At 42.1% G+C, this 26,270-nt stretch overlaps 1 protein-coding gene across 1 annotated transcript in view; it reads right to left on the bottom strand.

The window, feature by feature from the left end:
* Positions 1-26,270, bottom strand: part of PGM5 (phosphoglucomutase 5) — a 191,525-nt gene that overhangs the window by 25,423 nt on the left and 139,832 nt on the right. Inside the window, exon 10 of the mRNA XM_044939932.1 lies at positions 12,684-12,818. Coding sequence (XP_044795867.1) covers positions 12,684-12,818 — 135 coding nt within the window. The remainder of the gene's footprint in view (positions 1-12,683; positions 12,819-26,270) is intronic.

The raw sequence follows: 26,270 nt of genomic DNA, 5'->3' as shown, positions 1-26,270 counted from the left end.
TGAAGAGGCTGAGCCAAAGTGGAAACAACATTCTGTTGTGGATATGTCTGGTGGTGAAAATAAAGTCTGATGCTATAAAGAACAATATTGCATAGGAACCTGGAATGTTAGGTCCATGAATCAAGGTAAATTGGACGTGGTCAAGAAGGAGATGGCAAGACTGAACATCAAAATCTTAGCAATCAGTGAACGAAAATGGACGGGAATGGGGGAATTTAACTCAGATGACCATTATATCTACTACTGTGGGCAAGAATCCCTTAGAAAAAATGGAATAGACATTTCATAGTCAAAAAAAGAGTTTGAAATTCAGTCCTTGGGTGGAATCTCAAAAACAACAGAATGATCTTGGTTCATTTCCAAGGCAATCCATTCAACATCACAGTAACCCAAGTCTACACCCCAACCACTAATGCTGAAGAAGCTGAAGTTGACTGGTTCAATGAACACCCGCAACACTTTCTAGAACTAACACCAAAAAAGATGTCCTTTTCATCATAGGAGATCAGAATGCAAAAGTAGGAAGACCAGAGATACCTGGAGTAACAGGCAAGTTTGACCTTGGAGTACAAAATGAAGTAGGGCAAAGGCTAACAGTTTTCTCAATAGAACACTGGTTATAGAAAATACTCCCTTTCAACAAAACAAGAGATGACTCTATACATGGACCTCATCAAATGGTCAACATCAAAATCAGACTGATTATATTCTTTGCAGCCAAAGATGGAGAAAAGCTCTATACAGTCAGCAAAAACAAGACCTGGAGCTGACTGGTTCAGATCATGAGCTTCTTATTGCAAAATTCAGGCTTAAACTAAAGAAAGTGGGGGAAACCACTAGGCCATTTAGGTATGACCTAAATCAAATCCCTTGTTATTATACAGTGGAGTTGATGAATAAATTCAAGGGATTAGATCTGGTAGACAGAGTGCCTGAAGAACTGTGGACAGAGGTTCAGAAGAGAGGTTCAGGACAGGAGGTGGTGACCAAAACCATTCTAAAGAAAAAGAAATACACGAAGGCAAAGTGGTTGTCTGAGGAGGTTTTACAAATAGCTGAGGAAAGAAGAGAAGCAAAAAGGAAGAGAGAAAGGGAAAGACATTCCCAACTGAACTCAGAGTTCCAGAGAATAGCAAGGAAAGATAAGAAGGCCTTCTTGAATGAACAATGCAAAGAAAGGGAGGAAACAATAGAATGGGAAAGACTAGAGATCTCTTCAAGAAAACTGGACATAACAAGGGAACGTTTCATGCAAGGATGGATATGATAAATGGTATGGACCTAACAGAAGCAGAAGAGACTAAGAAGATATGGTGATACACAGAAGAACTATACAAAACAATCTTAAGGGCCCAGATAACCATGATGGTGTAGTCACACTCCTAGATTCAGACATCCTGGAGTATGAAGTCAAGTGGGCCTTAGGAAGCATTACTACAAATAAGCTAGTGGAGGGGATGGAATTCCAGCTGAGCTGTTTCAGCTCCTTAAAGATGATGCTGTTAAAGTGTTGCTCTAAATATGACAGCAAATTTGGAAAATTCAACAGTGGCCACAGGACTGGAAAAGGTCAGTTTTCATTCCAATCCCAAAGAAGGGCAATGCCAAAGAATGTTCAAATTACCATACAATTGCACTCATTTCACATGATAGTAAGGTTATGCTCAAAATCCTTCAAGCTAGGCTTCATCAGTATCTGAATCGAGAACATCCAGATGTACCAGCTGGATTTAGAAAAGGCATAGGAACCAGAGATCAAATTGCCAGCATCTGTTGCATCATAGAGAAAGCAAGGGAAATCCAGAGAAACATCCACCTTTGCTTCATTGACTATGCCAAAGCCTTTGACTGTGTGGATCACAACAATCTGTGGAAAATTTTTAAATAAATGGGAATACCAGACCACCTTACCTGTCTCCTGAGAAACCTGTATGCAGAACAAGAAGCAACAGTTAGAACTGGAGATGGAACGACTCACTGGTTCAAAATAGGGAAAGGTATAAGACAAGGCTGTATATTGTCACTCTGCTTATTTAACTTCTATGCAGAGTACATCATGCAAAATGCTGGACTGGATGAATCACAAGCTGGAATCAAGATTGCTGGGAGAAGCATCAACCTCAGATACGCAAATCATGATACCACTCTAATGGCAGAAAGTGAAGAGGAACTAAAGGGCCTCTTGATGAATTCAAAGAGGAAAGTGAAAAAGCTGACTTACAACTCAACATTCAAAAAACAAAGATCATGGCATCTGGTCGCATCATTTCATGGAAAGTAGAAGGGGAAAAAATGGAAGCGGTGACATTTTCTTTTCTTGGGCTCCAAAATCACTACAGATGGTGACTGCAGTCATGAAACTAAGATGACTGCTCCTTGGAAAGAAAGCTATGACAAACCTAGACAGTGTAGTAAAAAACAGAGATATCACTTTGCTGACAAAGATCTGTATTGTTAAAGCTATGGTATTTCTAGTAGTCATGTATGGATGTGAGAACTGGACCATAAAGAAGGCTGAGCACTTTGTACTGATGCTTTCAAATTATGGTGCTGGAGAAGACTCTTCAGAGTCCCTTGGACTACAAGGAGATCAAACCAGTCAATCCTAAAGGAAATCAACCTTGAATATTCACTGGAAGGACTGACACTGAAACTCAATACTTCACCCTTCACCACCTGATGCAAACAGCCGACTCACTGGAAGAGACCCTCATGCAGGGAAAGCTTGAAAGCAAGAGAAGGGGGTGACAGAGATGAGATGGTTGGATGGTATCACCCGACTCAATAGTCATGAGTTTTAGCAAACTCTGGGAAATAGTGAAGGACAGGAAAGCCTGGCATGGTGCAGTCAATGGGGTTGCAAAGAGTCGGACACTAGTTAGTGACTGATTGAGGGAACAATAAAGCTGAAAATGCCATAAGTCAGAAATGCATTTAACACACCTAACATATACATCATCAGTTAGCCTAGCCTGCCTTAAATATGCTTGGAGTACTTACATTAGCTGATAGTTGGGCAAATTGCTCTAACACAAATCCTATTTTATAATAAAGTGTTGAACAACTCATGTAGTTTATTGAATATTGTACTGAAAGTGAAAAACAGAGTGCTTGTATGGATACAGAGTGGTTGTAGGTGTATCGGTTGTTTACCTTTGAGACTGTGTGGCTGACTAGGAGGTAAGGCTCAGCCTGGGAAAAGGTCAAAACTCAAAGTACAGTTTCTACTGAAAGTTCATAGCTTTCACACCATCAGAAAGTAGAAAAATCAAGTTGCACCATCATAAGTGGGGGACTGTATGTTTTGTTCATTTGGCAAAACTGTACTGGACATTTACCGTATGCCAGGTGGTACTCTGTGCATTAGGGACGCAGTGAAAACAATTAAGCCCTGGCCTCCTGATGCTTTTCTTCAACTGGGTGGAGACAGACAATAAAACAAGTAAGTAAATATATATGTGCAATGGGACTGTGAGCTACAAAGAAAAGTAAAGCAGGGCAAGGGAGCTAAACTGCACTCAGCTGTGAGGGCTATTTTATGTAGGGTGGCCAGGGGAACCTTCATGTAGAAATGAGGGGCAGGTCATGAAGATTTCAGAGGGAAAAGATTTCCAGACAGAGGAAACAGCCACTGTTAAGTGTCTTGAGGCAGAGTGTTCTTCGCATGTTGATCGAACAATGGCTGGAGTGGCGAGAGAAACAGGACGAGAGGGAGGAGATACGGTGAAAGGGAGAAAGGGGCCATTTCCAGCAGCGTCTGGGATCACAGTAAGGGGTCTGGCAATTCTTTGAGTGAGACGGGGAGCCCTGAAGGACTTTAGAGCAAGGAGGTGATCTAACATGTTTTTTAAAGCAATTCTTCTGGTGGTTGTGCTGAGGCGAGGGTGTGCGCAGGAGTGGACAGAGTGGAAGGAAGGAGGTCTGTGGCCTCCTGGAAGGAGAGCACTGCAGGCCTCTAAAGGAGAGCAGCCTGGCCCAGGGTGGCAACAGTTGGGGCAGAAGACAGGCTCAGACTCTGGCTGAGTTCTGAAGGTCACGTTGATAGGACCTGCTCTTGGATGTGCAGTAGGAAAGGGAGAAAAAAAAGGAGTCAAGGATGAATCCTAGATTTCTAACCAAACCTACTAGAAGGATGAAAATGCCATTTACTGAGATGAAGAAACTGAAAGAAGCAGGGGTTGGAGGGAGAAGGGGGAGGTGATGGCAGAACTTCAGTTTTCCACACATCAAGTTGAGCTGTCTAGAAAACATTCATGTGGAGCCCAGTGGGCAACTGGGAAGTCTAGAGGACAGTGAAGGGCACTAAAAACAGATGCTGCCCCTTCTGCCATTTAAAAATTTCAAAGTCAATCAACTGCACTTTTTTTAAAAAAAAGCTGAATTCCGAAAATGGAGAAAAACTTAAGTAAAAATTAACTTCCTCCATAAAATTTTTTTCAAGGTCTTGTTTATAGGGCTTCATGGTTCATCTAACTCTTTGCTGATCAAAGTGTAGTCCCTGGAACAGCAGCACAACACAACTGGGGGCTTGTTAGAAATGTAGACTCTCAGTTCAGTTCAGTTCAGTTTAGTCACTCAGTCATGTCTGACTCTTTGCCACCCCATGAACTGCAGCATGCCAGGCCTCCCTGTCCATCACCAACTCCCGGAGTTACCCAAACTCATGATGTCCATCAAGTCGGTGATGCCATCCAGCCATCTCATCCTCTGTTGTCCCCTTCTCCTCCTGCCCCCAATCCCTCCCAGCATCAGGGTCTTTTCCAATGAGTCAACTCTTCGCATGAGGTGGCCAAAGTATTGGAGTTTTAGCTCAGGATCAGTCCTTCCAATGAACACCCAGGACTGATCTCCTTTAGGATGGACTGGTTCAATCTCCTTGCAGTCCAAGGGACTCTCAAGAGTCTTCTCCAATACCACAGTTCAAAAGCATCAATTCTTTGTCGCTCAGCTTTCTTCACAGTCCAACTCTCACATCCATACATGACCACAGGAAAAACCACAGCCTTGACTAGACGGACCTTGTTGGCAAAGTAATGTCTCTGCTTTTGAATATGCTATCTAGGTTGGTCATAACTTTCCTTCCAAGGAGTAAGCGTCTTTTAATTTTATGGCTGCAATCACCATCTGCAGTGATTTTGGAGCCCAGAAAAATAAAGTCTAACACTGTTTCCACTGTTTCCCCATCTATTTGATATGAAGTGATGGGACCAGATGCCATGATCTTCATTTTCTGAATGCTGAGCTTTAAGCCAACTTTTTCACTCTCCTCTTTCACTTTCATCAAGAGGCTTTTTAGTTCCTCTTCACTTTCTGCCATAAGGGTGGTGTCATCGGCATATCTGAGGTTCTTGATATTTCTCCCAGCAATCTTGATTCCAGCTTGTGCTTCTTCCAGCCCAGCGTTTCTCATGATGTACTCTACATATAAGTTAAATAAAGCAGGGTGACACTATACAGCCTTGATGTACTCCTTTTCCTATTTGGAACCAGTCTGTTGTTCCATGTCCAGTTCTAACTGTTGCTTCCTGACCTGCATATAGTTTTCTCAAGAGGCAGGTCAGGTGGTCTGGTATCCCCATCTCTTTCAGAATTTTCCACAGTTTCTTGTGATCCACACAGTCAAAGGCTTTGGCATAGTCAATAAAGCAGAAATAGATGTTTTTCTGGAACTCTCTTGCTTTTTCCATGATCCAGCGGATATTGGCAATTTGATCTCTGGTTCCTCTTCCTTTTCTAAAACCAGCTTGAACATCTGGAAGTTCACGGTTCACATATTGCTGAAGCCTGGCTTGGAGAATTTTGAACATGACTTTACTAGCGTGTGAGATGAGTGCAATTGTGCAGTAGTTTGAGCATTCTTTGGTATTGCCTTTCTTTGGGATTGGAATGAAAACTGACCCTTTCCAGTCCTGTGGCTGCTGCTGAGTTTTCCAAATTTGCTGGCATATTGAGTGCAGCACTTTCACAGCATCATCTTTCAGGATTTGAAATAGCTCAACTGGAATTCCATCACCTCCACTAGCTTTGTTCATAGTGATGCTTTCTAAGGCCCACTTGACTTCGCATTCCAGGATGTCTGGCTCTAGGTGAGTGATCACATCATCGTGATTATCTGGGTTGTGAAGATCTTTTTTGTACAGTTCTTCTGTATATTCTTGCCACCTCTTCTTAATATCTCCTGCTTCTGTTAGATCCATACCATTGCTGTCCTTTATCAAGCCCATCTTTGCATAAAATGTTCCCTTGGTATCTCTGATTTTCTTGAAGAGATCTCTAGTCTTTTCCCATTCTATTGTTTTCCTCTATTTCTTTGCATTGATCACTGAGGAAGGCTTTCTTATCTCTCCTTGCTATTCTTTGGAACTCTGCATTCAGATGCTTATATCTTTCCTTTTCTCCTTTGCTTTTCACTTCTCTTCTTTTCACAGCTATTTGTAAGGCCTCCCTAGACAGCCATTTTGCTTTTTTGCATTTCTTTTCCATGGGGATGGTCTTGATCCCTGTCTCCTGTACAATGTCACGAACCTCCATCGATAGTTCATCAGGCACTCTATCTATCAGATCTAGTCCCTTAAATCTATTTCTCACTTCCACTGTATAATAATAAGGGATTTGATTTAGGTCATACCTGAATGGTCTAGTGGTTTTCCCTACTTTCTTCAATTTAAGTCTGAATTTGGCAATAAAGGAGTTCATGATCTGAGCCACAGTCAGCTCCCGGTCTTGTTTTTGCTGACTGTATAGAGCTTCTCCATCTTTGGATGTAAAAAATATAATCAATCTGATTTCGGTGTTGACCATCTGGTGATGTCCATGTGTAGAGTCTTCTCTTGTGTTCTTGGAAGAGGGTGTTTGCTATGACCAGTGCGTTCTCTTGGCAAAACTCTATTAGCCTTTGCCCTGCTTCATTTCATATTCCAAGGCCAAATTTGCCTGTTATTCCAGGTGTTTCTTGACTTCCTACTTTTGCATTCCAGTCCCCTATAATGAAAAGGATATCTTTTTTGGGTGTTAGTTCTAAAAGGTCTTGGCGGTGGCCAAGAGGAGCAACCCCACTTCCAACGAGCGGTAGTTGCACGGGCCAGGCGGGCCTAGAGAAGCTACTCCACATTCAAGGTTAGGAGGGGCAGTGGTGAGGAGATACCCCTTGTCCAAGGTAAGGAGCAGCAGCTGCGCTTTGCTGGAGCAGCCGTGAAGAGATACCCTATGTCCAAGGTAAGAGAAACGCAAGTAAGACGGCAGGTGTTGCGAGAGGGCATCAGAGGGCAGACACACTGAAACCATAATCACAGAAAACTAGTCAATCTGATCACACGGACCACAGCCTTGTCTAACTCAATGAAACTAAGCCATGCCGTGTTGGGCCACCCAAGACGGGCGGGTCATGTTGGAGAGGGCTGACAGAATGTGGTCCACTGGAGAAGGGAATGGCAAACCACTTCAGTATTCTTGCCTTGAGAACCCCATGAACAGTATTAAAAGGCAAAATGATAGGATACTGAAAGAGGAACTCCCCAGGCTGGTAGGTGCCAAATATGTTGCTGGAGATCATTGGAGAAATAACTCCAGAAAGAATGATGGGATGGAGCCAAAGCTAAAACAATGCCCAGTTGTGGATGTGACTGGTGATAGAAGCAAGGTCCGATGCTGTAAAGAGCAATATTGCATAGAAACCTGGAATGTTAGGTCCATGAATCAAGGCAAATTGGAAGAGGTCAAACAGGAGATGGCAAGAAATAACGTCAACATTCTAGGAATCAGCGAACTAAAATGTACTGAAATGGGTGAATTTAACTCAGATGACCATTATATCTACTACTGCAGGCAGGAATCCCTTGGAAGAAACGGAGTAGCCATCATGGTCAACAAAAGAGTCCGAAATGCAGTACTTGGATGCAATCTCAAAACCAACAGAATGATCTCTGTTTGTTTCCAAGGCAAACCATTCAATATCACAGTAATTCAACTCTATGTAGACTCTGGCCTTCCCCAAACCTGAGTCAGCATAAGCTTAGCCAGATCCCCAGGTGATTCTTATACACATTAAAGCATATGTATACCAAAGTATATGTATGTTAATATATACTTATATGTATATAAGTATCTTGGGCTTCCCAGGTGGCTCAGTGGTAAAAAATCTACCTGCCAATGCAGGAGACACAAGACATGTGGGTTTGATCCCTGGGTTGGGAAGATCCCCTGTAGTATGGCAACCCACTCCAACATTCTTGCCTGGAGAATTTCACGCACAGAGAATTTCATGGGCAGGCTACAGTTCATTGGGTTGCAAAGAGTCGGACATGATGGAACGCATGTACGTGCACATGTGCACACACACACACACACACAAGAATATTAATGTATACTTGTATATATATATACTTGTATACATATACAAGTATATATATATATATATATAAGTATTTAATATGCTTATCTAATTAGAATCACCTATTAATAGGAAGCTTTTTAAAACTAGAGGCCTACACAGAATAATTAAAGTCAGTCTCTGGGAGTAGTCCCAGTCATGGTATCCTCACCAAGGCCCCCAAGTGGTTCTGATGTGCAATCTGGGTTAGAACCACTGATCTAACTCTTCTGGCCTGCTCTCTTTGTATTACTGGGCTTATATTGCTGATGCTTTTAAGAACCTGTCTGAAAAGAGGCCTGCAGATCTAAGATGGCATGGAGGTGTGTAGCTAGAGGAACCATCTGTTTTGGTGTGTTGGGGATAGTCTCAACATAGTGATTATCAGTGCCCCCATTTCACTCTCAGAAGTATTGTAGTTTAGATGATAAATTATATGTTCTTCCAACATAATACAAAAGGGCTCTGGGCTTTATATTTCTAGATTATAAAGTCATAATAAGAACAGGTAGAAGAAAATATCAGATAAATTCAGTGTAGAGACTTCTGGTACTTAGATATTAGCTTTTAAAATATTCTATGTACAGCTTATCAGAAATACATACATACATTTCCTCAATTTGTAAGGAGGGTTAGAGAAAATACGTCTCCTTCAAGAGACTGGGTGGGGTGGGGCATGGTTATATTCTGCAATTGAAGTACCAAAGCCAGCTGCTGATTAGTAGGGAGCTGATTATCAGCCTGTGATTACCCCAGGCCTTAGCAAAACTTCTCCTTCCTTTTCCTTTTGGATCTTTAATTGTTCATTAGCTACTCCACCCTCAGGCTCAAAGGGACAAGGAAAGAAGTTTAAAAAAGATTAATTTAGTGGCAGAGATAATAAACTTGATGGGAAAGAAAATGGAAACAACTGGACTGTTTCTGGTTACCTGTGAATTTAAATTAGTTTGGCTCATCCCTTTTTCCAAATTATTCCCAGCTGGTGTGAGGGTTCACTGAAGCCCTACTGATTGCCAGTAAAATTAAAGTAATCTTGTATTTTTAAAACTATGTAATCTTCCAGAAATAGGACTTGGAAGCTTTCTCTCCTCATTTACCAAGGGCACAGGGTGAGGGCAAGGCAAGCGCCTCCTCATCTCCTCAGAGCCCTCCCCACCTTTTTCTCCCCTCACTATCAACCCACAGGTGTATATAAACAGAATTTTTTAATCTGATGCAGATAAGAAGTTATTTTACACAACTTAAGACAAATGGTATAATTACTGTTAGACAAAAGGACCCAAATGGAAAATCTACACACAGGAGGAGAGACTTGTGTGCATATAGATTGTATCACAAGTTTTCCTAGTTGCATCACCAACATAGTTATGAATACTTCCACAAGGCAACCACAGCATAAATGTTTAAAACATGTTCTGTTCACATGTGTTTAAAATGTCTGGAAAAGAAACTATCCACATGCAAAGTAAAAGAGCCAGATGCTGATAAGTTAGTCAAAGCGAACTCGCTGCATGTGCACTTAGTCGTGTCCAACTCTTTGCAGCCTATGGACTGTAGCCTGCCGGGCTCCTCTGTCTATGGAATTTTCCAAGCAAGAATACTGGAGTAGGTTGCCATTTCTTACTCCAGTGGATCTTCCTGACCCAGGGATCCAACCTGGTTTTTGCATCTCCTGCATTGGCAGGTGGATTTTTTTTTTTTTCACCACCATGCCACCTAGGAAGAACTCTTGTTGAATAACAACAATAAGGGAATCTTCTTATTAAATAACTTAAATGGAGATAGTATTAAATTAGGGTGGGTAAAACATCAAAATAAATACCTGTTGAATTAAAATAAGAGTATCAATAGAACCTCTATAGATTAGAGAGGTACTTTTGTAGGCTTCTGAGTGCAAGGAGAGGGTGGGTGGGGGCATCTGTTCTCTGCTTTCCAGGCTGTAAGTCAGAACAAGCTAGAAGGATGGAAGAGGTCTCTGTGACTGAGAAAGCATCACAAGCTGGTGTTGCCTGGCCAACCTGGACCAGTAATAATCTTAGCAGCTGGAGCAGAAGGTCTTATCTTTGATCTCTGTTAACAGTTAACCACAGGCTTTTCCTTCCAGAGCTCTTGGAAGGCAGAGGCAAGTGGTCCTGGAAAGCAATGCTGGAAGGGGGCCCCCGGTGGTTAAAATTAGATGCCGAGGTACAGTTAGCAGTAATTGAGCCAGGTGGGCCTGCAGAGAAATGCTGTTTCCTTTTCCTTAGGGGATTAGATGTCTTTTAAAATCTACTCTACATTTTATCTTGACTGAACTGTATCATGCAATATGGCTGCAGTTGATGAGTCAATGAAGTCTGTTGTTTGAATAAGGAAATCTATTTTTAAGCTAAAATGTTTAGCTAGATCGTAAGTTTAACATTCTGAGGCCCATCTAGCAAGGACTGAGAAAACCCTCACTTAGGATTAGAAAGGGAACAGCAGTCATGAGAAGAAAAGCCGTATCAATGAAAGGATTTCTGACTTTTTAAACCAATGGAATGGATAATAACATAGCCAAGGTGACTATAACCAGCATTACTTATGTTTTTATTTTTTTTTACCCACAGACTGATGTAGATACTTACCACAGTCCTCTCGCAGCAGGCCTGTGATGGCTTTCAGTTTCAAAGGAAGCCTTAGAAAGACTAACACCATCTGGCTCTATGGGACTACCTCAGAAAGACACTCATATGTGCATAGCATTTTTTTTACACATGTCTAATGGCCTAGACATCATACTTCTGCACTTGGTGCAGAGGTAAATAAAAATAAGCAAACATCATAACCACTTACTCCATGCAAATAGGGAAAAGAATGTTGAGAAAAAATAGCCTCGAGTCAGAGTGAGTCAGAGGCCTCGAGTCAGAGTGAGTCAGAGTTGGTGACGCCAGGAATATCATTCCTCACCCTGTACGTAGCTCTGGACTTTCGGGCCCTCACTTTAATCTCACTTCCCACATGAAATGTAGAAGAGTTTTATATGGAATTTTTATATGGCCTCCAATTCTTGCACGATTAGGTACTATCTTGCCTGAAAAGTACTCACTAACAAATTATGCCGGCAGACAGTGGCACATCCCTGCATGAAAAGTCTGGGATCCTGAGAAGGAAAGGCCAGAGTCTCAATGCTGGCCCTGTGCTCTGCGCTTCACACTCTCAGTGATCCTAACAATAGCTCTGGGTCTCCTGTTTTAGATAATTTTACTCCAGACCGATCTACTGGTTACAGGGTCAGGTGTAAGAATCTATGGTATCATTTTTATAAAATTCTTTGAGATTCTCCAAAGAAAGAGGCAATTTTTTTAAAAATTAAAAACCACTAAATTACTGACAAAGAAAGATAACCCTTCCTGGTATTTTATTCCTTCCAGGGCACAAATTTGGCAAATTATAACCAAAAATTCTGGGCATCACTAAACTGAGAAGCAATGAGTTTTTTTTCTTTGTTCCTCTCCTTCTGCACAAAAGAAGCGCTGCACAGGGAACCAGTGTTTTCATCGTAAGGAACCATCTCATCGAGGATTCTGCTTCAAAACCCAGGTTAAACTAGAGATCAAGGCAGGGAGAGGCAGCCCGCAGTGTGGCTGGAAGTACCCAACATTAGAGTGGGGGTTTTCTGGTATTACTTAATGTTGCCTGGAGCTTTAACAAATTTGGGAGTGGGGATACGGTTGTGCTGTTGCTCTTCTAAGTGAGTTTTTAATTAGCCCTTTTTTGACAACTTGAGAGGGCTCTGCTAAACTCAGGCCAGCCCAGCTTTGTCAGTGTCCTCCCCGAACTTTAAATTCAGAGCAGCCCCGGCCCCTCTTCTCATGCTGGGCCAGGCAGCAACCTCAGGGAGGAAGTCCAGGGTAGCGCCTGTGCTGGCACCTGAAGGTCATCACGCAACCTGGAGCTTTCCAAACACCCGGGAATTGACCATTTAAATGAGTATAGTCAAGGCTCTCAGGAGTCTGACCAGCTTGACTCTAACTCAAAATTTTCTCAACTTATCTATACAAGGTGCCTCTCTTGAGGTCACTACAATCCCAAAACTACAGGACAGTTGGGAAGCAAGTAGTTTGGGAAATGCTGGTCTAAACTCATAGATGCTCGAGAGCAATTTTTCTGTTTCAAACACTGCAATGAAAGAGTTAAATTTGCTTAGAGTCATTCTAAGTGTGCCTTTGGCTAGAGCTATCCATATGCCTTTCTAGAAAGTAAAACCACCCTCACTAAAGGCCCACTGGAGATCCTGAAATTTGCCATGAGCCTTAAGATACACTATGCTGAGAGTACAGCTCTGTTTTGTTACCTGGGGCTCCTGGTCATGACCGCTGGGATCCCTCTCGTAGCTTTCTGCATATAGTCTGATGGTGGCCCGCACGCCACTGGAGGAACTGAGCCGGAAGATGAGCCGAGATGCATCAGAGAAAATGATCCTCAGGCCCTGAGAGTAAGAACATCGAGGATGGATCAGTGAACAAATAAATATACATGTAAAAATGATGAACACTGACATTGGAGATTAGCATATTTCTATGCTCAGATATGCAGATAACACCACCCTTATGGCAGAAAGTGAGGAGGAACTAAAAAGTCTCTTGATGAAAGTGAAAGAGGACAGTGAAAGAATTGGCTTAAAGCTCAACATTCATAAAACTAAGATCATGGCATCTGGTCCCATCACTTCATGGCAAATAGATGGGGAAACAGTGGAAACAGTGTCAGACTTTATTTTGGGGGGCTCCAAAATCACTACAGATGGTGACTGCAGCCAGGAAATTAAAAGACGCTTACTCCTTGGAAGGAAAGTTATGACCAACCTAGATAGCATATTCAAAAGCAGAGACATTACTTTGCCAACAAAGGTCCATCTAGTCAAAGGTATGGTTTTTCCAGTAGTCATGTATGGATGTGAGAGTTGGACTGTGAAGCAAGCTGAGCACAGAAGAATTGATGCTTTTGAACTGTGGTGTTGGAGAAGACTCTTGAGAGTCCCTTGGACTGCAAGGAGATTGAACCAGTCCATCCGAAAGGAGATAAGTCCTGGGTGTTCATTGGAAGAACTGATGCTGAAGCTGAAACTCCAATACTTTGGCCACCTCATGTGAAGAGTTGACTCATTGGAAAAGACCCTGATGCTGGGAGGGATTGGGGGCAGGAGGAGAAGGGGACAACAGAGGATGAGATGGCTGGATGGCATCACTGACTTGATGGACATGAGTTTGGGTAAACTCCGGGAGTTGGTAATGGACAGGGAGGCCTGGCATGCTGCGATTCATGGGGTCGCAAAGAGTCGGACACGACTGAGCGACTCAACTCCAAAGATGCTCAGCATCATGACAATTTATAACTGGCTCTCTATACTCACTCCAGTGGGACAGTGAGGTAAATCCAGATGCTCCCTAAGGTTATCTATTCATCTCTATTCTGTTTCTGTTGCTTTCTGGTGAAATGTTGGGGAGGGTGGGATTAGGAGCAACACTATGAACAGATGCTCAAGCTCCCTTGGTCTGGCAACGTGGAAATCAGAAAGAGGTGGAGGTAACAAGGATGGGGTGATATTTAATGAGTGTCACTGGAGCCAAAGTTTGTCTCTTTGGAACCTGCTGGATGCAATCAGATAGGCAATTTATCTGTTACAGCGAGACAAATTATCCACATCAAAGCTCCCCCATATGATGTTAGACTTGGCTTTAACTTCACCTCCTCTCTGTTTCTGCCCACGTTCCCACACTTCTCTGGGAGCCATGGAGTCCTACAATGAAATGCTCAGGGCTGGAGCTTTGGCCGGGTTTTGAGGGTTTCTATGTGCAGCCTCATCCTCTTGGTTCTCTTTTTCCTTCTTGCTCGTAAGACCTGGCCACCAGTGTGTGGTGGGGGCAGAGCTGCAGCAGTATCTCACACACTGCCCAGTATTTGACTTTGGCTCAGAACAGCATCCATTCTCTATGCATCTCTTATTAGTGGCAGCGACATTTTAAAAAATATGACTGTGAGATCACATTGTGTGACTTCTGTTGAAGAAAATTTGTTTTCTTGAGACAACTGATAAAGTTATTGTTATAAATAAGCATATTGACAGGGGCCAGAGGAAAGAGAGGCAGGAACAAAATAATATGTCTGGTTGCTTGTTGATTCTGAAAAAGTAGAAGTCTCAGGCAAATTGATAGCAGACATTTTCCCAAGAAATTTACTTGGAAACTTCTCTGGCCTCAAATCCTGCTTGTCAAGAATAAGCCATTAATAAAAATATTCATACATGCCACATGAACCTGATTGCTAATCCCTTACCCCTACCCTCATCTGGTGATATTGCTGGGAAACACTGTGATTCCATCTGTGCCCCTCTGCTTTTTAAGTTTTGTAAGCACATTTTGTTCCAATTGCAAAGTTAAAAGTTTAATCTCTTTTTGAGTGGTTCAATGTCTGCCACAATTTGTGTAATAACAAGGAGCCGTGTCCCTTCCTGGAATGTGCTTTCCATTGCTCTGTGGCACAAGTTTTGCAAACAGGATAGTTTTGCCCAGAAGTCATTCATGGGCATGCATTTTACAGTGACCCTCATAGATCTGGTACAGGGCTAAGACCTGGGTATATGAAGATAAAGACAGTATGTGCTCTCCATGAGCCTAAAATCTTCTATTACAATGAGCAAAACTATTTTCTTAACCATCTTGTGTTGCTGGATAAGTGAATAGTTAGGAAATTCTGAATGGAGCAAACAAACCAATTTCTCTGCTATCCAGAAAGTATGATATATGAAATTCTGTACAGACTGATAATGAAACCTCAAAGGTTGGTTCCACCACTGTATTCATAGCCATGTTTTTAAAAACCTCAAGGTTGAAGCCCTAAAGCACCTCTTGTTGCAGATGCTAAATCAGTTGAAGCCAGCTCTTCTGATGACCTCTTGGACTTAACCCTTTAAGGTAGCTCCATTACACAATTAACCTCCCAAGTAAGTTTATGGCCACTGTGGTTGTTGTTCAGTTGCTGTCTTGTCCGACTCTTTGTGACCCTCTGGACTATAGCATGCCAGGCTTCCCTGTCCTCCACTCTCTTCTGGAGTTTGCTCAAATTCATGTCCACTGAGTTGGCAATGCTATCAAATCATCTCATACTCTGCTGCCCCCTTCTCCTTTTGTCTTCCATCTTTCCCAGCATCAGAGGGTATTTAAGAATGCAGGCCATGATAAACCATCAACATGGTTTATTACCTGCTCATAGCTAAGTCTTTTTTTACAGTGAAATGATGTTTTTTCTGTTGCTGTTTGTTTTTTTCCCCTGCGTGTAGCCATATATTTGGCTATACTCATGGAAGTTCGGTTAGAATCTACATTGGGTAGTTTGAAATAGATTTTGTACTTGAAAAGATGCTAAAGGAGTGAATAGCACACATCAAGTTGCTGGAAATAACTCAATGTCAATGTCATCTCTCTTTCCTAAGGAGATCTTAATAGAGAATCCACGTTGCATTGTTAGACCTCCCAGTGAGGAACGTAACAATTCTCTTTCTCCACGTGGAACCAAAAAAATATGTAGAATGAGTCCAGCTCTGTGCTGCAACAACCTGATAGTTCCATGACTGTTGAGCATCACTTGGATGTACGAATAGTTGTACTGGATTGTTTTGGGGTCTGCACATTGCTCTGGTGAACTTTATGAATTTGCAGCCTCAGCATGAGCCATGTTCTCTCCAGCATGTATCATCACCTGCTATCAACTAAATAATGAGGCCAAAATCACCACTGACCAAGACTTACCAAGTTTCAAAATGTTCCATAATTCCAACAAAAAAATACCAGTAATATACTTTGCTTTTTATTTATTTATTTTTTTTAGGTTAAACTCAGGCTTAGTGATATAGTCTGTCAGCCAAATTTGACCTGCCACTTGTTCTTATAAATCAAGTTTTACTGAAACACAGCCATGCCTGTTCATTTCTGTGTTGTCTATGACTGATTTGTGTTACAACTGCAGAGCTGAACTGTTAAGACAGACTGTCTGGCTCATGAGAGCTAAAATATTTACTATCTGGCTGTCTACAGAAAATATTTGCTGACCCCTCATATAACCATTCCATTATCCACAACATGGAATAACTCTACCCTTTCAACCTACCCTAGAAAATTGAAAATATAACCATATGTCTATGGAAATCCCAGTAGAAATAAATTATGAGGACTGTTATAAGGGTGTCCTCCAGGTACCCCAACTTCTAGTCACTGTTCATCTGGACATATATGTGGCCTCAATAAACTTACTTCTGATCACCTACTCATGACAGAAATGGGTTTATTAAATTACATTTTAGTTTTAAGTCCTCACTTTTATTGCAGGGTCTGAACGGCAGTTATAAAATCTACTTTTTGCAGTCATTATAGGAGACTGTATGAAGCTCCACATGAGACATCTCCTCAAGAGCCAAGTGTTAGGAAAGCCTTTCCTCCCCTGAGGAACTAGGGGTGTTTTTTTTTTGTCTTTCTGACAACAAAAACTTTATAACTAACCATGGTTCCCTTTTCAATATGGCTGCCAGGATACTTTATGCCAAATTTGAGGTTAAGCCCAAGTGGATCCTTATGATTTGCATAATTATGAATTTTTCTTCCTCTGTTCTTGTCTCTCTACTCTTATTTATATTTTCCCTAGTCTTGATTTCTGTTTCTTATTTATCTTCAAACAATTTCATTATGTGTGTGTTTGCTGCCACAAATCCTCTTGAAGAAACAAGGCCTGGGGCAAATGAATAAAATAAGTTCCCTTTAAAGTCTTAACCCTAAAGTGTTGGAATCACTGAATTTTATCTTGGTCCTTTTTTAGCTAATAAGCTCTGGGAGGGCAAACCCTTATGTTCCTTGCTCACCATTTATTGATACAGCCTAGGACAAGCCCAGTACACAGTAGGGCCTCCACTGATACTTGTTGAGTGATTGTCATTACATGTCCCACAACTGGTATGAATGCTGCCAGAAGGGCCTCCTTCCACATTTTACAAGGCCAAGTGGAAACACACTCATATTCTCCACTGGTGAACTGGGGCTAACGTATTCGCTCTGAAGGTTAATTGTGAAGGACACTGTGTCTACTCATTCTTCATTTGTAGGGCAAAGGTCAGTTTCAGTTAAAAACAATGGAGTTGAACCATGGTAAGTTCTTTTCTGCAGCTGTGTGATCTTGTAAAAATTGTTAGCTAGCCCATTAACTGCAAAACTTAATACATACTGAAATCAGCCAGCGGTCTTTAAAAACAGTGGTACCTGGCTTTCACACAGACATGGTGATTGAGTTTGTATGGGGTGTGACTTGGGCATCAGTACTGTAAAAGCCCTCCAGGCAATTCTAATGTGTAGCCATATGTGGACACCAGACTAGTAGTCTTTTTTTCTCTGGGTCACCTACTTCATGTATCAAGCGACTGACTATCCTACATGTCAGTCTTAAGGAAGATGCCTTTATGAACTGAGGTTTCTGGCATCCACTACCAGCAAACTGGGGTCTTAGGAGGCCATACCACAGGGGCCTGATGAAACATCACGTTGCTGCTGAGTCCTGAAAGCCTCCTCCTAGTGCCTTGTCAGCAGCAGAAGCACCGGAAGCATCTCCTCTTGAGCATCTGACACTAACTTTTTAGCACGATTGCCTAAGGAATTCCTGAAGTACTGAAGGGATCCATGATACCACTGTTACCGCAGCAGCTATAGCAGCTGAAATTTCCATGATGACACAACAGCCACACTCAAAGAAGGGAGAAAGATGCCCTCCTCCACTAGAAGATAATGTTAATTACTGGGATGGGGCATTGCACTTCCAGCCTAGGGTGTTTTCCCCCTTGGAGTGACCATAGCTGTATGCTTCAGTGACCAGGGCAGGTTTTCCCACCTTACCTTTGTCCCAATGAAAAAGAATTGTTAAAGAGCCGCTCCACCCAGAAATCCTTCAATCTGCTTCCAGTTACCTCTATAGTCTTTCTTTTCCTCCCCATATCTGCCCCTTTTTGGTTTGCTCTTGGTGAAGAGTCAGTGTGGAAGTGATACAGGAATAACAACGATAGAGAGAGAACAGGACTAGAATTCTGGCTAGCTTTATCAGCCAGTGGTCTTGAGTAAGTCACTTAAGCTCTCCAACCTTTAGTTTCCTAAAAAGTGGATGAAAATAATACAGCCTGGCCTACTGGGCTGTTGTATCAGATCAGAAAATGTATGTGAGAAGTGCTTTAAAAATTACAAATCACTGCTGCTGTAAAGAGAATGTAAAGAGAATTCTTTTTCGTAGGTTAAAACTCTTAGTGAAAATGGTGCTGTGCTCTAATTTGTCCAACTTTACAGATTTTGCAAAAGACAGCTGTATAATGCGTAAATGGCAATGGTTTGTGGTGTAATGCTACATGTGCGTATATGTGTGTTAGTCACTCAGTCATGTCTGACTCTTTCACGACCCCATGGACTGCAACCCTCCAGGATCCTCTGTCCATGGGATTCTCCAGACAAGAATACTGGAGTGGGTTGCTATTCCCTTCTCCAGGGGATCTTCCCAACCCAGGGATCAAACCTGAGTCTCCTAGCAATGCTACATATGTATTTTTAAATTGGGCAGTTAAAATTAATTTTATTTTTAAAACTTTGCCATGTCCTCTGAAATCACTACTAAACACACAGATATGTTACCATTTATCTTCTTCATGCTTCCCACTGAGTGGCTTTTTGGCAAAAACAACAACAACAACAACAACAAAACTCTTTCCTGGTTGGCCAATTTTAGAATTTTAAGGTCCTGAAAGGAAGACCTTAGGGTAATCCAGGCCACTTTCTCCTTTTACTAAAAAAAGGGAGGTTAGAAAACTCGCTCAGGGTCACACAACCAGTAAATGGAGGAGCCAGGGCTTCAGCCTACCTTTTTCTTCCGACTCCAGGCTTGTAATCTTAGTTGAACCATATGAAACCACTGATAGCCATTCATTGCTTTCATGTGAAATATTTGAACAATATCTCCTGTGACTTTGTATGGTTCCCCAAAACTGGCACAGAGCTTTACGTAGAGTAGGTATCTGATAAATGTTTGATACATGAATTTTTTTTTTGAGCCCCTGTGTAAATCAATGCAGGGAAATCTGCAAGATGCTAAGTACAAGCAGAGCAGCCAGATGTGGGTTTGGAGACTCTGTGACATGTTGCAGCCAGGCGGGGAAGGAGGAACTGTACATTACCAACAGTTCTTTGGCAGCATCTGCCCTAGTCAAATACTGACTTAGGATGAATTCCAAGGGAACACAGCGTATGGCCCTGAAATCCATACAGTGTCACCTATCCCGCCTGTTGGCCACCCCAGGCATGTGAACCTGAAGACAGGGCAGGCTTGGAAGAGAGACTCTGCGAGACTGACTCACATGTTACTTCCCACAGGAAATCCCAGTGATTTATCTGGAAAGCTTCAAGGTGAAAATATCACTTTGTAACATCTGAGCCATATTTTGTAGAAGAAAGCATGCAGCCTAGAAAGCAGAAGATTTGGATTGGACAGACATTTCTTGCCATGAAAAAAATTACCTAGAATCACCCCATTTTTCTTTGTATAAGTCATAGAGTTAGCTGCGAGCATGAGTTCAATAGTGGCTGAGCTGGGGAGCTGCTAGTCCAATCCATGCCCTTATATAAATTACAGGCAGTGCCCCCTCTGGGTGGACAAATCACTCAGAAGCATCCTTCCTCTTGGCTGGTCTGGACTTCAGCTTCTCCTCCCCAGTTAGGCCCCTGCCTTTGTGCGGTGCACTGACCACACAGCTGTACCCAGCTGCCCTACCTACCCTTGGGAGCAAATCTCATCTAGACTTTTAAATAAACAACCAGCACTCTTGGAAACCAACAACTGCAAATGCTTATCTAGAAAAAAACCAAGGTCAAATGGCTTCTTAAGTACACTTTTAAAACACCTACCCAGCAAAAATCACATTAGTGATGAGAAGCCTACTTGGAAACTGAAGACTGACAAGCTAGTCCTCATCCAGATTTCAACTCTCAAGTTTGGAACAATGGACCTAGGTCATACACATTCCATCTCCCTGTGTCTTTAGCCAAGATGGCTGCTGATATCTGCTCACTCAACACCAGGCCTGGTTCTGGGATATTTTGGATTCAGACATACTCTACCCAGACAACAGGGGTAGTTTCCTCCCTCAGTTCCTGTGATAGGTTGCAGCTTTTTCCTTTAATAGTTAATTTTCCTGGGGACGGCTGCCCTCCTGACTATACACACACATTAGTACTTCAGTAGGAATTTACTGGGATGCTATTCCAGAATGCTTAGATTCTTATCACACATCTTAGCAGGTTTCTATCAATACTACCAACATTTTAGAAGATAGTCCTAAAGCAATCAATTATGTCAGGAAAAGGTAATTCATTACAACAAAACCCAAATGAATCAGAAGGAGGGGAGTCAGAACTTCTCAACTAACCAAAAATAGTCTCTCTCTTTCCGAATCAGCCAACAGGTCATTACAAAGCACTGAATACATGTTCGGTGATTGGAAGGCAAACAGGCAAAATCAAGGAAAAGTACCCATCAGGAAAAACAATTTTTAATCCAAAATCTTCAAAGTATCTACCAAGAGGCCCAATTGTCTTTATTGCCCACAACTACAGTGCTGTAGAATGAGCACTGCGGTTGGAATCGTAATCACAGCCATTGTAACATCCCACTGGGAACGTGACAGCACATGGGAAACTCAGCTCTTTCTCTGGAAAGCTAAACAACAGTGTAAGTACAGCTGATGGGAGAAAAACATGTACAGTAGTCTGATAAGACAGTTTCACCTGAGCCAGCCGCCATCCACTCTTCAGGGCACAGCTTAAATATCACCTTCCCATGCAGAGCTTTCCAGAGCCCCAGTCTAGGTTCGTTCCTTCTGCTGTGCTGTGCTTAATTGCTCAGTCGTGTCTGACTCTTTGTGACTCCATGACTAGCCTGCCAGGCTCCTCTGTTCATGGGGATTCTCCAAGAAAGAATACTTGAGTGCCCTCCTTCAAGAGATCTTCCCAACCCTGGGATTGAACCCAGGTCTCCCACACTTCAGGCGGAGTCTTTCCTGTCTGAGCCACCAAGGAAGCCCTCCTTCTGCTATGCACTTCCCAATAAGTGATTTCTCTGTAATGCTCTTCAATAAACCTTGTAGTCATCGCAAGTTTAATGGCAGTCTGTCTTTCCTGCTAGCAAGTCCTATGTGCTGCTATATCCTCAATGCCCAGCAAGCTGATTGGCACGCAGTAGGTATCTGAAAACTAGTCATTCAATGGAGTCAGACACAAATCACGCAAACTTCTACAACCTTCACCATGCTGTATTAAGGTAGGAAAGAAACATATATTTATTAAGAGGAATTTTTTAATCAACCACAACTTGTAACAGCATAAGGATTTCCTTTTTTTTTTTTAATTTAATTTAATTTTTGGCTGTGCCATGTAGCATGTGGGATCTTAGTTCCATGATGAGGGATCAAACCTGCAACCTCTGCATTAGAAATGCAGAGTTTTAACCACTGGACCACCAGGGAAGCCCAGAAAAAGGGTTTGATAACCCAGATTTGATCACAGTATATATGTAATGATAACACTTTACTCCCTAAACATGTGTGTCACTTGACACAGGAGGACCATTAATGGGTTCTAACATTCAGATTTAACTAAATCTATAGGTGGGATAATAAGTCTGACTGAAGTGATATGCTCAATTCTGCTTCTAGGTGTGCAAACCACACTCCAGCAAATGCCATGTTATAGGACAAGGGCTGTTAATATGACGGCCTCTTAGTTGGTTCATTGATTGGAACATAATAAAAGTTTAAGCTTGAAGTTAAAGGCTGACCAGTTAACTCTGAATAGACAGCCCCTCCAGAGCCCTAGATTTTTCAGCTGACACTGTTCAGTTGCCTTCATGTGAGGCTGCCAGAAACGAGGCCTCAGTAAACCTCTGTATCTGTTGACCAGGAGTTGGCAATACCATGGTATATATTAAAGCACCACATGTCAGACTAAAATGTGATTTCAAGATTGCCAATTTGCTATCTTTATTATTTCTAAACACTGAAATTAAAAAGTACAGACACCTCCCTGCATATTAAAATAACATTAAAAGCAAATTAACTTTAGAATCAGTCTTCAAAGTGTACTTTTTCTCTGAACTAATTTCAAATGGCTCTTTTTTCCAGGTTGAGGATGACATCAAAATGTTTCCACACAGCTTGCATAACTTGAAGAGGTATTAATAAGTTCAGAGTTAGTCTGACATAATCAAATTGGATTTGGTTTTCCACATCAGCTAACTGGTATGCATTTATTTACATCACTTTTTTTTTTTTTTAATATCAGCTGAACTTCTACTTGCAAATTACTTCAGCACTCATAGAATTTAATGATTTTGATCTTGGTAAACAGAAATATGGGAGCTGGATGAGTCATAAAGAGAGACTCAGTTGGTTAAATTTTGCTCCTGAAGTATCAAGGTTTCTCATTTCAAAGCTAATTTTCAAATTACAGGTCATAGCTCTGGATTGATGCCCATTCTGGTGGCAATATGCCTTCACTCGGTGCTGGTACCATTTGTCAAGTTGTCTTTCTTTCACAGAACTGGAATCGGAGCACCCCTTCTCCCAGAGCCAGGAGAGTCTCATAGTTGGGGGTATAAGGAGGGGACGAGGAAGGACAATGGTAAGAGAAAATCTGGGTATCCATAATGTCCACCCCGGATAGTGACTGTTGAGAGAAGAGAGAATGTGCCAAACACCATGGAAAATCTTGATATTTGCATAATGAATCCATCCTTGAGAAAAGACTGGGCCACCCTTTATGCAACTATTAATCAACAACTATACCCCTATTCTCAGAGAAGGCAATGGCACCTGGAAAATCCTATGGACGGAGGAGCCTGGTGGGCTGCAGTCCATGGGGTTGCTAGAGTCGGACATGACTGAGCGACTTCACTTTCACTTTTCACTTTCATGCATTGGAGAAGGAAATGGCAACCCACTCCAGTGTTCTTGCCTGGAGAATCCTAGGGACGGGGAAGCCTAGTGGGCTGCCGTCTATGGGGTCGCACAGAGTCGGACACGACTGAAGCGACTTAGCAGCAGCAGCATACCCCTATTCTTAGAGTAGCTAGCTATTGGCTACTTTTTCCACTTGCATTTGAAGAAACCAACATCTTTCATTCATGTTACTAGATTTTACCAACCAGAAAATAACCAGTGACATATCCTCTTGGGACCACAAAGGATGAGCTTCTATTGTTGAACCACACCTCATTCAATTGCTATTTCTAAATCAGAATCTCTCTTGGGTCCTGTTAGTGGAAAGCACACATCAACTTTTCTCTTGGTGCCCACAGTCACAAAAATATCAGACACTCAGAGGCAGCCATAATAAATTCCATGAGATTTGACAGGCCAAGTAAGGCCAGTGAAGTCCCTGGGAATTCGTGTGAGGGGTTTCCTTCTTGCTCCTTTTTTTTTTTTTTTTTTTTTTTTTTTCCAATTTGCTTGTGCCAGGATCTTTTAGTTGTAGCATTCGGGGTTTAGTTCCCTGACTGGGAATTGAACTCAGGCCCCCTGCACTGGGAATGCAGAGTCTTAGCCACTGGATCACCAGGGAAGTCCCTCCTTCTTGCTCCCTGAGGCTCACAGGCAGGACAGACTTTGCTGAACTTTTTCATAGCAGTGGAGTGGACAGGGGTGGGGGATGGGGGAGTGGCTTATCACCAGAACAGGATTTTAATTTCATTTTCGATGGAGAAACATTTCTTCTTTATCTCTAGAGATACATGTGAAACAACTTTATTTTCCCACGGTCTGTTCCCTAACTCTGACCTCAAATGAAGGACAAAAAGGAAACAGAGCTGCCTTAAAAATCCTTTTTCTTTTTAAAGCGAAGTGTGTGTGACAGAGGACAGAGGATGTTGGGGGAAGCAGAGAAATGCGAGTTTGAATCAATTCACAGATAACACAGAAACTGAGGGGCTTTCCCATGTCTTCACGTGACACCCTGCCAAGCTCTATGTTGTTGAATTCTTTCCCCTGCTTTTCTTATCACAGACAGAGAAGCCTGGCAGGCTACATAGGGTCACAAAGAGTCGGACACAACTGAAGCAACTTAGCACGCATGTATAGTTCATTAAATGCCCAAATCTTGCTTTCCCAAGGATGTTCTTTTAATATAACTTATTTAAGTTAATCATTTATTAATGTGTATTATATACTAGGACTTTATATGTATTATCTGATTGAATTCTCCCAATGGCTGTGTGAGGCAGCCACAATTACTATTCCTATTTCCACAGACAAGAGAGAAAGGCACAGGGAAGTTGAGTAACTTGACTGAGATCACCCAGCCAGCACATGGCATCAACTGCACAAGTCTATGTACTACAAACCACTGAACTGTACACTTTAAATGGGTGAATTGCACGTTATGTGAATTATTTATCTCAGTGAAGCTGTTATAAAATTATATTTAAAAACTGCACCACTAGGTTTAGGAGATGTAAGCTATTATATACAGAATGGATAATAACAAGATCCTACTGTATAGCACAAAGAACTATATTCAGTATCCTATGATAAATCATCATGGAAAAGAATATTTTAAAAAAGAATGTACATGTGTGTATAAATGAATCAATTTGCTGTATAGCAGAAATTAATACAACATTGCAAATCAACTATACTTCAGTAAAAAACTGCACCATGAGAAAAACCAATTATATACATTTGGTAGGCTCTCAAGAAATATGGTTTTTCCAGTAGTCATGTATGGATATGAGAGCTGGACTATAAAGAGAGCTGAGCACCAAAGAATTGATGCTTTTGAACTGTGGTGTTGGAGAAGACTCTTGAGAGTCCCTTGGACTGCAAAGAGATTCAACCAGTCCATCCTAAACGAAATCAGTCCTGAATATTCATTGGAAGGACTGATGCTGAAGCTGAAACTCCAATACTTTGGCTACCTGATGCAAAGAACTGACTCATGTGAAAAGACCCTGATGCTGGGAAAGATTGAAGGCGGGAGGAGAAGGGGATGACAGAAGATGAGATGATTGGATGGCATCACCGACTCAATGGACATGAGTTTGAGTAAACTCTGGGAGTTGGTGATGGACAGGGAGACCTGGAATGCTCCAGTCCATGGGGTCACAAAGAGTCGGACATGACTGAGTGACTAAACTGACTGAACTGACAAAAAGTATCTATTGAATAAATGCACCAAAGCATTTTATTTTATAGCTATTTTAAAATAATACCAGTTTATTTAAATTCAAATATGTCTTTTAGGAATGGATAGTGGAGAAGGCGATGGCACCCCACTCCAGTACTCTTGCCTGGAAAATCCCATGGACGGAGGAGCCTAGGTAGGCTGCAGTCCATGGGGTCGCGAAGAGTCGGACATGACTGAGCAACTTTGCTTTCACTTTTCACTTTCATGCATTGGAGAAGGAAATGGCAACCCACTCCAGTGTTCTTGCCTGTAGAGTCCCTGGTGGGCTGCCGTCTATGGGGTCACACAGAGTCGGACACAACTGAAGTGATTTAGCAGCAGCAGCAGTGTATTTTGCAACCATGCCTCAATTTCCCCAGCCTCAATTGTCCCCAGAAGTGAATGCTGATAATACTGACATCCCAGGAATTCTGAGACATAGGCCTTGGGAGTGAAAGCTTAGCAATGGCCCCACCTGTGGAGGAATTTCCCCTGTGTGCCAACAGGACCATCTGTGGTGAAAGAACCATCTATGATTTGCTGACAACAGGTATGAATCTGTGTGTAAACTGATCTCCCAAAATCCCCAGTGAGTCCAACCCAGACCTGCAGGAAGCTCCAGTGTGAGTCTGGGACACCAGCTGATGAAGGCATCA

This window comes from Bubalus bubalis, chromosome 3, assembly GCF_019923935.1.
Source record: "Bubalus bubalis isolate 160015118507 breed Murrah chromosome 3, NDDB_SH_1, whole genome shotgun sequence".
Lineage (NCBI taxonomy): Eukaryota > Metazoa > Chordata > Mammalia > Artiodactyla > Bovidae > Bubalus > Bubalus bubalis.
Note: the sequence above shows the minus strand (reverse complement) of the source record. Positions and strands in the feature narration are given on the sequence as shown.